The sequence below is a fragment of the Schistocerca americana genome, chromosome 5 (assembly GCF_021461395.2).
Source record: "Schistocerca americana isolate TAMUIC-IGC-003095 chromosome 5, iqSchAmer2.1, whole genome shotgun sequence".
Lineage (NCBI taxonomy): Eukaryota > Metazoa > Arthropoda > Insecta > Orthoptera > Acrididae > Schistocerca > Schistocerca americana.
The window spans coordinates 23,829,933-23,848,233 of NC_060123.1; the positions used below are offsets into that span (position 1 = coordinate 23,829,933).

General features: G+C 41.2%; 1 protein-coding gene across 1 annotated transcript in view; it reads left to right on the top strand.

Annotated features, from left to right (window-relative positions):
• The window catches only part of LOC124615591 (sugar transporter ERD6-like), a 196,779-nt gene that overhangs the window by 157,359 nt on the left and 21,119 nt on the right, over window positions 1-18,301 (top strand). Inside the window, exons 2-3 of the mRNA XM_047143576.1 lie at window positions 1,587-1,689; window positions 13,133-13,256. Of these exons, the coding sequence (XP_046999532.1) occupies window positions 1,588-1,689; window positions 13,133-13,256 (226 nt within the window). The 5' untranslated portion in view covers window position 1,587. The remainder of the gene's footprint in view (window positions 1-1,586; window positions 1,690-13,132; window positions 13,257-18,301) is intronic.

The window sequence follows — 18,301 nt, forward strand, 5'->3', positions numbered from 1 at the left end:
TTTTAGTGTCGTTAAGCTTACAGAAGCAATAGACAACGTCAAATTACAAAATATAAACAAAATTATATGCAGGAGTTATAAGTGCAATATTACAATAGTTTTATAAATAGTCAATAGACAGGAGACACAATATATAAAGTGAGGTAGTACAACCAAATCAATCAGAGTGTACCAGTACAAAATACAGGAAAAAGTGAAAAGATGAACCCTCTGCCAGACGCTTAGGCCTAAGAGCGAATTGCAGAGTAATCGTGTAGATGTAGACGGGTATTTAGATGAGTCGATTGATTCACTGATTTCACAGTCAGGGCATGCTACATTTTTGCGTATGTGGAGTGAAAAATGTCACATTTCTGAATACCTGGAGGAAGTTTCCCTGCGCCACTTATAATTCACATCAAGATTGGGCGGAATCTATGCCCACTTTTTTTTCGGACAGTATTTCATTATAGACAACTGCATCGTCTGCAACAAGTATGAGGTTACTACTAATACAGTCTGCCAGGTCAGTAATACAAAAAATGAACAGCAAGGGTCACAACACGCTTCCTTCAGGCGCGCCTGAGATACCGACTCCCGTTCAAGGTAACACGCAGAGCCCTCCCTGAAAGGAAGTACTCAGATCTACGAAATGTTATATCATTATATTTGCCTCATACAGATCTACTATTATGGCGCAAAAAGCAGCATAGTTCCATTTAAGAAAATAAAGTTGATGGGCCTACCTGCATCCCAGTGATAAATGAAGTTTTACCTGTCTCCTTGCGCACTTAAATTTTGTCTTCGCGACCCCTACAGGAGCACAGGAGCAGTACGTGACCTTTTGCGGCTTTTTTTATTTCCTTTAAAGAAAGAAAGCCTTATGATATCGGTTCCATGCCTACTTTCCGTGAGAAACATTTGTACGCACCACATAAACCTTACAGAATTTGCTAACTGTTAGGTTACGAAACAATTTTTAGCGAAAGATGATGTTTCCTGTAGGTAACTGAACTGCCACTTCAACAGACTGACACCAGGTTAAGTTACGTTCGCTACACACAAAGGCCCTAAATTCAAAGAAATTTTTAGTAAATTATAGTAGAGCAATTTGTTATTTTTATCATCTAAATTGATAAAAGCTAACAAACTGCCCTATATAAACAGTCCTTTGGTCCGTTACCGGTACTTAAACAATCGTTCTGTGGACCTGTACCGCACGATACTAAGTTTTGTTGTCCCCGAAACTCTGATTATTATCAATGTTTGACAATTAATTACTGTGACAACACGTATGCTGACACTTCTACAGTTTCAGATGCACGAAAACTAAACATCTGATTAAATATTCCATAAAAAATATTAAGTGTAATGTAATATTTTGTGTAATGTAGTATCTTGTATAGACACCTTTTATTAACCTGACACGTTCCACATCATTATGAAGTGTCGTATTCATGATCTATCGAACAAGTACTAATCTAATCCAATCTCAAAGACATTAGGATAATTTTAAGAATTTCATTTGGTGACAATACAGTTGTTCCCCCCTTGTAATGTTACTATTATTTTAAACATGTGCTAACGACTACATTTTTCTATTTCAGAATGTTAACCTTGGATATAACGAAAATAGAAGGGTCTTTTAATGTACAAAAGGCAAAGAACAACGGAACGGAACTAAAGGATGTGAAACCGTTACTGCCACAGGTACTGTGCAACACTACATTAAAAATATATACTACTTATCATAATTTTATTTGACATTTATTTCTCTTGCGTGAAATAAAAGATGAACTTGTTGACTATAGTCGGTGGAAAACCTTTGTCTAAATATTGAAGTTGCTCAGAAGTAAAATGTAAATTCAGTCTTTTGTGTAAAACAAGGCACCCACTGGTAATTAAACTCTGATGTGGGAGCAGTGTGTGGGCCACTTACAGACAGATCCAAGTCCTAGTAATATAGAGCAAATGATGTATGGTACTCAAATCATGCCCGGACACAAATGAAAACATTTTATGCAGTGAAGTGTGTTTGGTTGAAAAGTATCTGAGAAACTCCTCTTACAGTACCAGCCCTTGGAATATCCTTCTCTATAAAATAAAAAAGTTAACAGTTGGCCAGTCAGGACACATTGTCGTCATCTAGACTTTTATTCCTGGAAATAGGGTGATAAACCATTTCAGTTTTATACACTCCTGGAAATGGAAAAAAGAACACATTGACACCGGTGTGTCAGACCCACCATACTTGCTCCGGACACTGCGAGAGGGCTGTACAAGCAATGATCACACGCACGGCACAGCGGACACACCAGGAACCGCGGTGTTGGCCGTCGAATGGCGCTAGCTGCGCAGCATTTGTGCACCGCCGCCGTCAGTGTCAGCCAGTTTGCCGTGGCATACGGAGCTCCATCGCAGTCTTTAACACTGGTAGCATGCCGCGACAGCGTGGACGTGAACCGTATGTGCAGTTGACGGACTTTGAGCGAGGGCGTATAGTGGGCATGCGGGAGGCCGGGTGGACGTACCGCCGAATTGCTCAACACGTGGGGCATGAGGTCTCCACAGTACATCGATGTTGTCGCCAGTGGTCGGCGGAAGGTGCACGTGCCCGTCGACCTGGGACCGGACCGCAGCGACGCACGGATGCACGCCAAGACCGTAGGATCCTACGCAGTGCCGTAGGGGACCGCACCGCCACTTCCCAGCAAATTAGGGACACTGTTGCTCCTAGGGTATCGGCGAGGACCATTCGCAACCGTCTCCATGAAGCTGGGCTACGGTCCCGCACACCGTTAGGCCGTCTTCCGCTCACGCCCCAACACCGTGCAGCCCGCCTCCAGTGGTGTCGCGACAGGCGTGAATGGAGGGACGAATGGAGACGTGTCGTCTTCAGCGATGAGAGTCGCTTCTGCCTTGGTGCCAATGATGGTCGTATGCGTGTTTGGCGCCGTGCAGGTGAGCGCCACAATCAGGACTGCATACGACCGAGGCACACAGGGCCAACACCCGGCATCATGGTGTGGGGAGCGATCTCCTACACTGGCCGTACACCACTGGTGATCGTCGAGGGGACACTGAATAGTGCACGGTACATCCAAACCGTCATCGAACCCATCGTTCTACCATTCCTAGACCGGCAAGGGAACTTGCTGTTCCAACAGGACAATGCACGTCCGCATGTATCCCGTGCCACCCAACGTGGTGTAGAAGGTGTAAGTCAACTACCCTGGCCAGCAAGATCTCCGGATCTGTCCCCCATTGAGCATGTTTGGGACTTGATGAAGCGTCGTCTCACGCGGTCTGCACGTCCAGCACGAACGCTGGTCCAACTGAGGCGCCAGGTGGAAATGGCATGGCAAGCCGTTCCACAGGACTACATCCAGCATCTCTACGATCGTCTCCATGGGAGAATAGCAGCCTGCATTGCTGCGAAAGGTGGATATACACTGTACTAGTGCCGACATTGTGCATGCTCTGTTGCCTGTGTCTATGTGCCTGTGGTTCTGTCAGTGTGATCATGTGATGTATCTGACCCCAGGAATGTGTCAATAAAGTTTCCCCTTCCTGGGACAATGAATTCACGGTGTTCTTATTTCAATTTCCAGGAGTGTATATACTGTGTGTGTGGCTCAATATTTATTTGATTGGTGCCAGAATACAAATTTAAAGGTCCGTTTTTCAGGCCTCAGTCAAAACTAAGAAGATTTCTATCACTATAATAATCACCTCTTATGCCTCTGGCAATGATTATGTAATGTGAAGAATGATAAGCTGACCTGGTTTAGCTGTGCTTGTTAAACTGTATGTCTTTCTATAGCTGGGTGAGTGACGGACAATGCTTTACTCACGTCAATGTGTGAACAGGCCGCCTTTTTCCAGTTCTGTGATAATATGTTCCATGTTGTTGTGGTTTTCAGTCCTGAGACTGGTTTGATGCAGCTCTCCATGCTACTCTATCCTGTGCAAGCTTCTTCATCTCCCAGTACCTACTGCAACCTACATCCTTTGAATCTGCTTAGTGTATTCATCTCTTGGTCTCCCTCTACGATTTTTACCCTCCACGCTGCCCTACAATGCTAAATTTGTGATTCCTTGATGCCTCAAAACATGTCCTACCAACCGATCCCTTCTTCTAGTCAAGTTGTGCCACAAACTTCTCTTCTCCCCAATCCTATTCAATACCTCCTCATTAGTAACGTGATCTACCCACCTTATCTGCAGCATTCTTCTGTAGCACCACATTTCGAAAGCTTCTATTCTCTTCTTGTCCAAACTAGTTATCATCCATGTTTCACTTCCATACATGGCTACACTCCATACAAATACTTTCAGAAACGACTTCCTGACACTTAAATCTATACTCGATGTTAACAATTTTCTTCTTCAGAAACGCTTTCCTTGCCATTGCAAGTCTACATTTCATATCCTCTCTACTTCGACCATCATCAGTTATTTTGCTCCCCAAATAGCAAAACTCCTTTACTACTTTAAGTGTCTCATTTCCTAATCTAATTCCCTCAGCATCACCCGACTTAATTCGACTACATTCCATGATCCTCGTTTTGGTTTTGTTGATGTTCACCTTATATCCTCCTTTCAAGACACTGTCCATTCCATACAACTGCTCTTCCAAGTCCTTTGCTGTTTCTGACAGAATTACAATGTCATTGGTGAACCTCAAAGTTTTTATTTCTTCTCCTTGGATTTTAATACCTAGCCCGAATTTTTCTTTTGTTTCCTTTACTGGTTGCTCAATATACAGATTGAATTTAATCGGGGAGAGGCTACAATCCTGTCTCACTCACTTCCCAACCGCTGCTTCTCTTTCATGCCCCTCGACTCTTATAACTGCCATCTGGTTTCTGTACAAATTGTAAATAGCCCTTCACTCCCTGTATTTTACCCCTGCCACCCTTAGAATTTGAAAGAGAGTGTTCCAGTCAACACTGTCAAATGCTTTCTCTAGGTTTACAGATGCTAGAAACATAGGTTTGCCTTTCCTTAATGTAGCTTCTAAGATAAGTCGTAGGGTCAGTATTGCCTCACATGTTCCAATATTTCTATGGAATCCAAACTGATCTTCCCCGAGGTCAGCCTCTACCAGTTTTTCCATTCGTCTGTAAAGAATTCGTGTTAGTATTTTGCATCCGTGACTTATTAAACTGATAGTTTGGTAATTTTCACATCTGTCAACACCTGCTTTCTTTGGGATTGGAATTATTATTTTCTTCTTGAAGTCTGAGGGTATTTCACCTGTCTCATACATCTTGTTGACCAGATGGTAGATTTTTGTCAGGATTGGCTCTCCCAAGGCCGTCAGTAGTTCTAATGGAATGTTACCTACTCCCGGGGGCCTTGTTTCGACTCAGGTCTTTCAGTGCTCTGTCAAACCATTCACGCAATATCATATCTCCCATTTCATCTTCATCTACATCCTCTTCCATTTCCATAATATTGTCCTCAAGTACATTGCCCTTGTATAGACCCTCTATACACTCCTTCCACCATTCTGCTTTCCCTTCTTTGCTTAGAACTGGGTTTCCATCTGAGCTCTTGATATTCATACAAGTCGTTCTCTTTTCTCCAAAGGTCTCTTTAATCTACATCCTTACATTTGTCCTCTAGCCATCCGTGCTTAGCCATTTTGCACTTCCTGTCGATCTCATTTTTGAGACGTTTGTATTCCTTTTTGCCTGCTTCATGTACTGCGTTTTCATATTTTCTCCTTTCATCAATTAAATTAAATATTACTTCTGTTACCCAAGGATTTCTACTGATCCTCTGCTGCCTTCACTACTTTATCCATCAGAGCTACCCATTTTTCTTCTACTGTATTTCTTTCCCCCATTCCTGTCAATTGTTCTGTTATGCTCTCCCTGAAAATCTGTACAACCTCTGGTTTAGTCAGTTTATCCAGGTCCCATCTCCTTAAATTCCCACCTTTTTGCAGTTTCTTCAGTTTTAATCTACAGTTCATAACCAATATATTGTGGTCAGAATCCACATCAGGCCCTGGAAATGTCTTACAGTTTAAAACCTGGTTCCTAAATCTCTGTTTTAACATTATATAATCTATCTGATACCTTCTAGTATCTCCAGGATTCTTCCATGCATACAACATTCTTTTATGATTCTTGAACCAAGTGTTAGCTATGATTAAGTTACGCTCTGTGCAAAATTCTACCAGACGTCTTCCTCTTTCATTTCTTACCCCCAATCCATATTCATCTACTATGTTTCCTTCTCTCCCTTTTCCTATTCTCGAATTCCAGTCACCCATTTTCATCTCCCTTCACTATCTCAATAATTTCTTTTACCTCATCATACATTTCATCAATTTCTTCATCATCTGCAGAGCTAGTTGGCATATAAACTTGTACTACTGTAGTAGGCATGGGCTTCGTGCCCATCTTGGCCACAATAATGCATTCACTATGCTATTTGTAGTAGATTACCCGCACTCCTATTTTTTATTAATTATTAAACCTACTCCTGCATTACCCCAATTTGATTTTGTGTTTATAACCCTGTATTCACCTGACCAAAAGTCTTGTTCCTCCTGCCACCAAACTTCACTAATTCCCACTATATCTAACTTTAACCCATCCATTTCCCTTTTTAAATTTTCTAACCTACCTGCCCGATTAAGGGATCTGACGTTCCACACTCCGATCCGTAGAATGCCAGTTTTGTTTCTCCTGATAACGACAGCCTCATGAGCAGTCCCCGCCCGGAGATCCGAATGGAGAACTATTTTACCTCCGGAATATTTTACTCAAGAGGTCCCCATCATCATTTAACCATACAGTAAAGCTGCATGCCCTCGGGAAAAACTACGGCTGTAGTAACCCCTTGCTTTCAGCCGTTCGCAGTACCAGCACAGCAAGGCCGTTTTGGTTAGTGTTACAAGACCAGATCAGTCAATTATCCAAACTGTTGCCCCTGCAACTACTGAAAAGCCTGCTGCCCCTCTTCAGGAACCACATGTTTGTCTGGCCTCTCAACAGATACCCCTACATTGTGGTTGCACCTACGGTACGGCCATCTGTATCGCTGAGGCACGCAAGCCTCCCTACCAACGGCAAGGTCCATGGTTCATGGGGGGGATATGTTCCATATGATGCTTCATTCAGATCTTGTAACTTCAATAGCTTTGCTGTCCTGTGTGTTTGTTGCCAGCTTTGTCACCATAAAATGGTAAAAATATATAATATTTAAATGGTCTTCTGAAAGTATTAATAAATTGGCACTATTTTCATACTTAACTCTTGATTGTCTCCGTTGCATAAGCATATAGTGAAAAGAGATCTGCTTCTCACGCAAATTTATACACTTTTTTAAGTAGTAGTTTTATTTAAGAGGCAGCCGTATTTTTACAGCATCAAAGGCCATTTGTCACATCATAATTACCACGGTTCTCATTTTTCTACTCATTGTCCTGTTAACTTCTTGCTGCATATCATCTTTTATTCTCTCGATCTGTTTTTTCTTTAGTCTACTTCATTTTCTGTCCTTCACATAAGTACTCCTGTATTATAGAAGCATACAGCTTTTTTAAAAAAATCCCCATTCTTCTTTTAATTTCTGGCATCCCAGTTTAATCTACAGTCATACAACACGGTTTCCAAAATCCATTTTCTATACTGCTTAGTGTTGATTTCAATTTTGTTCTCCTGATCCATAGGCAGTTGTGTTCTCCACAAATTACTGAAACATATTGATATTTCACTTTTTTCTGATGTCATCATTTCATAAGATGAATTTTAGTTGCCTTATTGTAGACTTTCCTTGCCTCATTTTCTACAGCAAATCATTTTCACCTGTTCCCCCTTCGCCCCTCCCTCCCTGCTCTGAATTCCTGAACATTGATAATACAATCTCCAGTCCCTACCTTGTATATTCTTCTACAGTGCTTCTAAGTAAGACAGCCATTTGACTACTGTTTCTAGTTCAGTGCCGAAGAATCACTGATATGCATTTTTTGAATAATGTTAGTAAGAGATAACAACTTTGCCTGAACTCCTTATTTACAGGGAAAAATGTAAGTTCTTCTTAACCTGATTTTTGGTTTGAGCAATACAGTAGAAGTGATCTGAAAACTCTGTGCAAGTCATAATTTTATTTATATTAATACAAATAATGTGAGGGTAAAGGAGACCACTCACTGAATAGTAGAAGCATTTGAACTGTTGACAGGCATCCATAAAAGAATGAGAACTTTGCTAGCTTTCAGAGAACTCCCTTTGTGAGCTTGAGTACACATACATATGCACCCTGAGACACAAACCTGTGCATCTACATTGTACCGGCTGAACACATAATCCAGGAGTGTGCCTATGAAACAGCTCCAAAGGAGAGCCCCCACCCCCAATTATAACCCAGTATCATCCAAGACTGGAGCAACTGAGCTATGTCCTTCACCTGGGTGTCAACTATCTATTATCATGCTTGGAAATGACATCCTACCCATGACTCTTCTCAACCTTCCTAAAGTGGTATTCCACCTCCCACCAACACCCTAGTACATTCCACTCCCAACCCCTTTCCACAGAGGTCAAGACCCAGGTGCAAGACCTGCCCAATTCATCCTTCCATCACATACTACACACTCCTGTCAGAGGCTTATCACCTCCCATCAGAGGCAGTCTACCTACGAATGCAGCTACATTGTATACCAGTTCTGCTACAATTGCTGTGCAGCATTTTACGTGGACACGACCACTAATGAGCTGCCCACCAGAATGGAGGGCCACTGCCAAACAGTGGCCAAGAGCAGACTTGACCACCCATCGACGGAACAAATTGCCAATCACAAAGTACTCAAGTTCATGGCAGTTTTGCAGCCAGTGCTGTCTGGTATCTTCCTGCCAGTACCAGCTTTACTGATCCCTGTGAATGGGAGTTATCCTTGTAACACCTCTTTTCCTCTGCTAATCCTCCTGGCCACAGTGTCCACTAATTCACTGCACTCACCCCTTCAGTGATATTCCCTTCCTCTGTCCTGTCCCCGCTCAAAATCCGCACCTCCACCATATTATTGCAATCCTGTGCCAAGTGAACTTACTGGCTCAGAATTGCATCACTATGCCCTGCACCAGCTGCTTCTCCCATCTACACTCCAATCTAATAAACCTGCTGCCTCCCTCTGAGCTGCCAGCTACACCTCTGTAAGCTCTCCATCTGCTTCCCATCTTTCAGTGATTGGTATCTACCCCTACATTATATTCATTCTAGGACTAAAAAAAAAAGAACAAAAAAAGTCATGTACCACAAAGGAATTATCCAAATGTGATGGAAATTGGTAGATGTGATGTACATATACAGACAAACAAATGATTACAATTTCAGAAAAAAAATGTGTGATTTATTCAAGAGAAGGAGATTCACAAATTGAGCAAGTCACTAATGTGTTGGTCCACCTCTGGTCCTTATGCCAGCAGTTATTTGACTTGCCATTGATTGACAGAGTTGTTGGATGTCCTTCTGAAGCATTTTGTGCCAAATTCTATCCAGTTAGTGTCTCAGATTGTCAAAATCACGAGATGGTTGGACGGCCCTGTCCATAATGTTCCAAATGTTTTCAGCTGGGGAGAGACCCAGCAGCTGTGCAGGCCAAGGTAGGGTTTGGCAAGCTTTGATACAAGTGGCAGAAACTCTTGCCGTGTGCAGGTGTCATTATCTTACTGAAATGTAAGTCCAGGATGACTTGCCATGAAGAGCAACAAAATAGGGTTTAGATTGTTGTTGGCATACTAACGTGCTGTAAGGGTGCTGCATATGACAACTAAAGGGTACCTGGCACGCCAGACCATTACTCCTGGTTGTCAGGTCATATGATGGGCGACAGTCACCTTGGCATCCCGCTGGTATCCTGTTCCTCTCCAAACAGGTCTTCAGACTGGAATCTCACTGACTAGAGTAGCATTGTCTTCGGTGGTGAGACCTGCTTCAAACAGAGCTCTGATGGCCAGCAAAGACATGTCAGGAGAAGTCCCACACAGCAGTGGGGTACCAGCCTGTCACCCACCGGATGGGCTGACAACCATGAGTGATGGTGTGTGTGGGGGCAGGGGGGGGGGGGGGGTGCCAGTTTTTTCGTAGCAGCACCCTTTCGGGTATCACCTACAGCATCCTTACAGCACCTTGGTACATCGACAATGTTCTATGCTCTGTTTTGTTGCCCATCATGGAAGCCATCCTGGGTTTACATTAAAGCAAGTTAACACCCCCTCGCAGATGGTGAGAATTTCTACTACTTTTCTTTGTGCTTGCCAAATACTACCTTGGCCAGCAACGTCACCGGATCTCTCCCCAGTTGAGAAAGTTTGGAGCATTATGTGCAGGGCTCTCCTTCCAGCAAGGGATTTTGACAATGTAAAGCGTCAGTTGGACAGAATTTGGCACAATATCCCTCAGAAGGACATCCAACAACTCTGTCAACCAATGCCAAGCTATATAACTGCTTGCATAAGGGACAGAGGTGGCCCAACGCGTTACTGGTTGTTTAATTTGAGGCTCCTGCTCTTGAATAAATCACTCAATTTCTCTGAAATTGTAATCATTTGCTTGTCTGCATCACTTCTAACGATTTCCAATCCATTTGGATAATTCCTTTGGGGTAGGTTTCTTTTTTTTTCCCTTAGAATGTACATTCTGTCAGAACTTTCCGTACCATATTTTACTGAGGTTATCTGGGTGCACTGTGCAATAAAATTAAAGAGTTACTTCTTGAAATCCCATTACTGTCTTCCATTGCAAAAGAGAAGTTTGAAATGTGGCTCAAAAGTGCCTACAACTTATGTGGCTCAAAAGTGCCTACAACTTCCCACTGTAATGGTGCAAAAGCATGGTGCCCTCAATGTCTTGTCAGAGGTGGAAAAAAAAAAAAAAAAAAGAATTGTGGGGGCAGAGCTCACGAATTCATGTGAAGTATAAGTAAGGTATGTTAATTATATCACACTGGCACCAAATTCAACACAATTCTGTCCAATACCACCCTAGACATGTTGCATGATGGGAAGGTCGGTCACATCCCCTCTTACCCACATTTCACTCCCTCTTTAGACGCCTCTGCAGTGAAGGTCAAATTGTGATGCCCAGTTTTGAAATCATGCGGTTTTATTATGGATGGCATAAGAAATCATTTTAGACATATCATCAATTAGAATCAATACTAAAGGGCCTCAGGGGTGGAATAATTGTGTCAGTGAGACCACCTCTTTGCAAGGGGCATTTTTTCACACAATTTTCGTGTTCGAAAATGACAGACTACAGTCAGTGAGCAACAGAATGATGTCCTTGACAATCTTTGAGACTTCCAACTTCCCATAGACAATTTTACATTCTCTAAGAACATGGTGGGCCTGTAACTGCATTGAACATAATCGTACCCCTTTGGAGTGTAGCATGACTTTAATTTTTGCTCTTCTGTACACAGTAGAACCACTAGGGACCGTTCAAAACCATTCGATGAAATTTGAATGTGATCTGAAACAGCAAAGACCATTTCTGCTTTTTCAGCCTCCTATTTAGTGCCCTCCTGTGTCCTGATAACAGGGGGTGCGACAGTGACACATGTGTAAATAAAATGGTGAAGAGTCCCTCTAAGACCTCCCCAGTTCAGCAACACCCTCAGCAGCAGCTGCGCACCTTTGTTGAGTACTTTAAAATGTACCTGGACAGAGGCAACCCATGATGGATTCTTAGATGCTTGCTGGCAGGCAACCCCTTAGACATCCCTCAGGTTCCACATGTCCACAAGCATGCGCTAGAGCACCAGCATAGCAGCACTCTGCTGAAGAGTGCCAAATTTCATCAAAAAGTTTTGAATGGTCTCTAATGGTTCCATCCTGTACACCAGAGCAAAAGTTGTGGTCGTGCTACACTCCAAAGGGGTATGATCGCATTCATTGGGGTTCAAGTCCCACAGTGTCATTAGAGGAGGCTTCAATCATCCAAGGGGGTGTCAGCAGTGTCAAAGGTTGTCAAGAACATCATCCTGTTGCTCACCACACTGCGAACCACTGTTTTTGACTATGAAATGTGTGGGAATCAGCACCTCAAGTGAAGGAGTGTTTTCATTGATGTTCTTTATGTGAACCCTTCAGGTTTCTTCGTCTTGATTCTGAGCGGCGGTATGTCTTGGCACCCATAAGAAAACTGTATGGTTTCAACTGGGCATCATGGTTCTGACATCCATGGCAGAGATGTCAAAAGAGTGAGTGAAATGTGGGTAAGAGGTAGTGTGAGAACCTATCCATAATGGTAAATATCCGTTGTGGTGTTTGGTAGAATTGTGATGAAATTGGTGTCAATGTGTCATTATTAACCCATCCTACATCTCAAATGAACTTCTCATCTCTGGCCTTTATCAGCATGTGTCAACACTTTGCTGTTTGAAGCACCAAGCTCGTGATGTTGGAGAGTACTATGCTTTTACACCATTACAGGGGCAGATTGCAGACACCTTTGAGTGCAATTTAAAACCTCTGCATTACAATGAGTGACAATTATGGGTTTTTTGAAAAGGTGGCCATTTAACTGTGTTGCACAATGTATAAACTATTCACAGCATTAATGTATTTTGAACATGTCATTTAGTTTCTTTATTGAGTACAGTTTATCGATTGGTATGCTATAACACACTTTTTTGTTGTTTTAATTAATAAATATGTATAGCTCATTAACATATTCATTGTTGGTTTTTCTGTTAGTTGCTGAAGAATAATCATATTACCCTGATATGGTCTCCAATCTCAAAACCCCTGTGACTTCAAGTACTCTCATTTTGCCTCAATCCCTACCCTCAAGATTCTTTTATGGAATCTAGCTGATAAAGCATTTACACTCAATCTTCTATAATTTATAACTATCTTCTGTCTCTCTATTTTTTTTTGTATATAGAGCTATGTCAGCAGGTTTCCACTCTGATGGCAATAGTTCTCCATGTAGGCACCCACTTAACAAATTAGGTACTTCCTGTAATTCTACTACGTTTTCATATTTGTAAAGCTTTACGGGTATGTCATGGACCTTCTTCCTTTATTTAAAACAATAACAGTATTTAAATTGCAAATTGAGACAAATGAACTGCAAATTAATTTCTTTGACACTGTGAATTAACATTTTCACCTGTTTTGTTTGGCAGATAATTATTACAGGCCTCTGTTGCCTATTGTTATTTGATCTTGGAATGATGATCTCCTTCACAAGGATGACTCCAACTTTGTATGAGAAGTTGTCAGTTGATGTAATAGACGCTTCTTGGCTTGGTAAGTCCTTATGCACATTTTTGTTTTAAATACATAGCTGAGGTGAACAAAAATTTAATTTAAAGACCTTAATTAAAAAAATAAGATTGTGGCAATTTTTCAATATCTTATTAATACATCAATGGTTGAGGCAAAAATGTATAATAATTTATCAAATGAAATCAAAGCAACAAAGAACCCAAGAGCCTTCACACATAAGTTAAAAAAATATCTCTTGGACCAATGCTTTTATGCAGTTGATCATTTTTTGAAAGGGGTTAAAATTGCAAACAATTTTATAATAAATGTTCAATTAGGTCTGAAAATTATATACTGTGCATGTCTATGAAATATACTGGATTATTTTACTATTACATTTGTATTAGCTGTTTGTATTTTACTATACAGCCTTTGTATTTACTGTTTTGTCAAAGATAGGTAAGTTCCCCATTACAAAACAATGTAAAATCAATTTATTAAAAATTACTTACAAATATGTTCTCTTGACCTGTCCAATATCATATGTACAACCGTACAATTCTATGATTTGTATTGACTGTCTTGTTTAAGATAATAATTTCCTCGCTACAAAATAATGTAAAAATCAATTTGTAAAAATTACTTGTAAATATGCTCTCTTGACCTGTCGAATATCATATGTACAACTATACAATACTATGATTGCCTGGATCAATAAAATACAATACAAAAGCAAGCATGCACATTTGATCTTAATTGCTAACACACACACACACACACACACGGGGGGGGGGGGGGGGGGGGGGGGGGGGGGTTGATGATGAGAATTAGGGAAAAGAAGAAGAAAAAGCATTTCTGTCTTTGGATAAATAGACGGACTCAAAAGAATAATGTCAGTACCTGCTGACTGTTAATGATTTTGTCAGTCAGTGGTCAGTGTTAAATTGTACCAATGCACCACAGTGCCTTGATTTCAATGACCTGTTCTTTGTACTACCACTGCATGTTTAGTCATTATAATTTCTGTTGTCATTTTAGGTTATGTGTTTTGATAATCCATGACTTAATTTTTCACAACACTATATAGTCTGAGACTCTCACACAAAAATACACTTTACACTTGAAACTCTGTGCTTGACAGTTGTACCAACAAATGTAATATTGATACAAACAAAACCTCCAAGATAAAAATTTCCATGTTACCAAAGCTTCTTCAGTACTTTGTGATGAAACTGTCATTATGTTCCATCCTAGGATTCTACATTTTATCACTCTATGCCACACTTCCCTTTCCAAAATGCCAATCCTCATGTGGTTGTCCAGTGAAAACACTCTTTCATACTTCTTTTTTTGTTTATCCTTGGTGCTAGATGATCTGTTATCATTCAGACTGGACTTAGCTGTAAGTTAGTTTTGCTTTTTTATTTGTTAGTTTGTTGATTTGGGGGAGAGGACTAGACAGCGAGGTCATCGGTACCATCAGATGGGGGAAGGATGGGGCAGGAAATCAGCCATGCTCTTTCAAAGGAACGATCCTGGCATATGCCTGAAGCGATGTAGGGAAATCACAGAAAACCTAAATCAGGATTGACTTTACCTGCCTCTGTCTCTGAGACTAGTGATGGACACAAGGTGGATTTTCAGAGATGTTGCTATTGTGCCCTTTTCTCACAGCTACCAAGTAGCTCTGGTTAAGTAGGAAGTGAGGAAATTTCAAACACCTGATTTCCACCATATCTGGGTAGCACTGCTTCTTTGAATCCCACATATACAGTGAGGCATCTGTTTCATTTTAGGCACTTTTTGATATGATTCAACATATGCCCCAATACAGCTGATCGACTCAGACTTCGATTCCACTGTGCTTCATTCACATCTTCAGAAGTACATCACACAATTGACTGAGTATCTTCTATCATGGCGAAACATTTTATTAACACTTGTGAAATATGCCCATGCCTCACTCAGGCCCATATCCTTGGATGTCATATTTCCTAAACTATGTGCCATCTAATGATTTAATTTTGCAAATAAATTCAGTAGTATATTTGGATACTGTCTGCAAAATTTGGTGTGAATAGAGTCAGTACTAAAGAAATAATAAATTAAAACATCATGCCTGTGAGACTGACATATGTTTCATCAGAACTTTTCATTAACCTTTCGAGAATAAAGAACCACTTGCATGCAAGCTCAGATGGAAACCCAGTTCTAAGCAAAGAAGGGAAAGCAGAAAGGTGGAAGGAGTATATAGAGGGTCTATACAGGGGTGATGTTCTTGAGGACAATATTATGGAAATGGAAGAGGAGTTAGATGAAGGTGAAATGGGAGATATGATACTACGTGAAGAGTTTGACTGAGCTCTGAAAGACCTAAGTCGAAACAAGGCCCCGGGAGTAGACAACATTTCATTAGAACTACTGACAGCCTTGAGAGAGCCAGTCCTGACAAAACCATCTGGTGAGCAAGATGTATGAGACAGGTGAAATTCCCTCAGACTTCAAGAAGAATATAATAATTCCAATCCCAAAGAAAGCAGGTGTTGACAGATGTGAAAATTACCGAACTATCAGTTTAATAAGTCACAGCTGCAAAATACTAATGCGAATTCTTTACAGATGAATGGAAAAACTGATAGAAGCCAACCTCGGGGAAGATCAGTTTGGATTCTGTAGAAATGTTGGAACATGTGAGGCAATACTGACCCAACGACTTATCTTAGAAGAAGGATTATAGAAAGGCAAACCTATGTTCCTAGCATTTGTAGACTTAGAGAAAGCTTTTGGCAATGTTGACTGGAATACTCTCTTTCAAATTCTGAAGGTGGCAGGGGTAAAATACAGGGAGCGAAAGGCTATTTACAATTTGTACAGAAAGCAAATGGCAGTTATAAGAGTCGAGGGACATGAAAGGGAAACAGTGGTTGGGAAGGGAGAGAGACGGGGTTGTAGCCTCTCCCCGATGCTATTCAATCTATATATTTAGCAAGCAGTAAAGGAAACGAAAGAAAAGTTTGGAGTAGGTATTACAATCCATGGAGAAGAAATAAAAACTTTGAGGTTCGCCCGATGACATTGTAATTCTGTCAGAGACAGCAAAGGACTTGGAAGAGCAGTTGAATGGAATGGACAGTCTTGTAAGGAAGGTGTAAGATGAACATCAACAAAAGCAAAACGAGGATAATGGAATGTAGTCGAATTAAGTCCGGTGATGCTGCGGGAATTAGATTAGGAAATGAGACACTTAAAGAAGTAAAGGAGATTTGCTATTTGGGGAGCAAAATAACTGATGATGGTCGAAGTAGAGAGGATATAAAATGTAGACTGGCAATGGCAAGGAAATCGTTTCTGAAAAAGGGAAATTTGTTAACATCGAGTATTGATTTCAGTGTCAGGAAGTCGTTTCTGAAAGTATTTGTATGGAGTGTAGCCATGTATGGAAGTGAAACATGGATGGTAAATAGTTTAGACAAGAAGAGAATAGAAGCTTTCGAAATGTGGTGCTACAGAAGAATGCTGAAGATTAGATGGGTAGATCTCATAACTAATGAGGAGGTATTGAATAGAATTGGGGAGAAGAGGAGTTTGTGGCACAACTTGACAAGAAGAAGGGATCAGTTGGTAGGACATGTTCTGAGGCATCAAGGGATCACCAATTTAGTACTGGAGGGCAGCATGGAGGGTAAAAATCGTAGAGGGAGACCAAGAGATGAATACACTAAGCAGATTCAGAAGGATGTAGGCTTCAGTAGGTACTGGGAGATGAAGAGGCTTGCACAGGATAGAGTAGCTTGGAGAGCTGCGTCAAACCAGTCTCAGGACTGAAGACCACAACAACAACATGTGTGAACATGCATTAGTATTTGGGTGGGTTTACTTTTGGCCTTTCATCATTATAATAATCTGTGTGGTATCATTTTAAATGATCTTGGAAACATGACACTGCTGCATCTGTGGTACAGGACTGGCAACAAAAGGTACTTACAGTACTTTTTTGGTCCTCCAGACTTTCCAAAAACTACCAGTCATTTTATATATGTTTTATCTTACTGTACTTGATTAACTCAAGGACACAAAAACAACAGTGTTCTTAGCCCTCTGTTGCCAACACTGAAACTGATTTTATTGCATGGTTTCCCTCCCTGTCACTCTAATAAAGCCAACCAGTACCCTTAAAGAGCAGTAGGAGATCCTTTACTGCCGGAAGGATTCAGTTTCTTAGGAATAAATGACCCAAATATTCTGTCTCTTTTGACCTCCAGTGCTTCCAGGTGGAAGATTAAGTGCAGTGCAGTTTCATCCCCCACACCACATAGTCTGAACTTGGGGGCGTCTTCCTGTACATTATGGTGACAAAAGTCATGGGATATCAAGATGCACGTACACAGATGGTGGTAATATTGGATACACAATGTACAGAAGGGCAGTGCATTGACAGAGCTATCATTTGTATTCATGTGATTCATGTGAAAAGCTTGCTGATGCGATTATGGCCGCATGACACGAATTAACAGACTTTGTGCACAGAATGGTAGTTTGAGATAGATGCATAGGATATTTCTTTTCAGAAATCATTAGATAATTAGATATTTCATGATCCACAGTGTCAAAAGTGGTCAAGAATAGCACATTTCATGCATTACCCCTCACCATGGAAAACACAGTGAAGACCTTCACTCATCGACTGAGCTGCTGCGTTTGCGTGGAGTTCAGCGGTGTTTGCGTACAGTTGTCAGTGCTAACAGACAAGCAACATATCATGAAATAACTGCAGAAATGTGGGACTTATAACTAATTTAGTCTTTAGAACACTGTGGTGAAATTTGGTGTTAATAGACTATGGCAGCAGACAACTCACACTAATAGCATTTCTAACAGCACAACATTACCTGCAGCACCGCTTGTGGGCTTGTGACCATATCAGTTGTCCCTAGATGACTGGAAAACTGTGGCCTGGTCAGATAAGTCTCAGTTTCAGTCAGTAAGAGTTGATGATGGGGATTGAGTGTGGCACAGACCACACAAAGTTGTCAACAAGTCACTGTGCACGCTGGTGGTGGTTCCATAATGGTGATAGACTGGGCCCT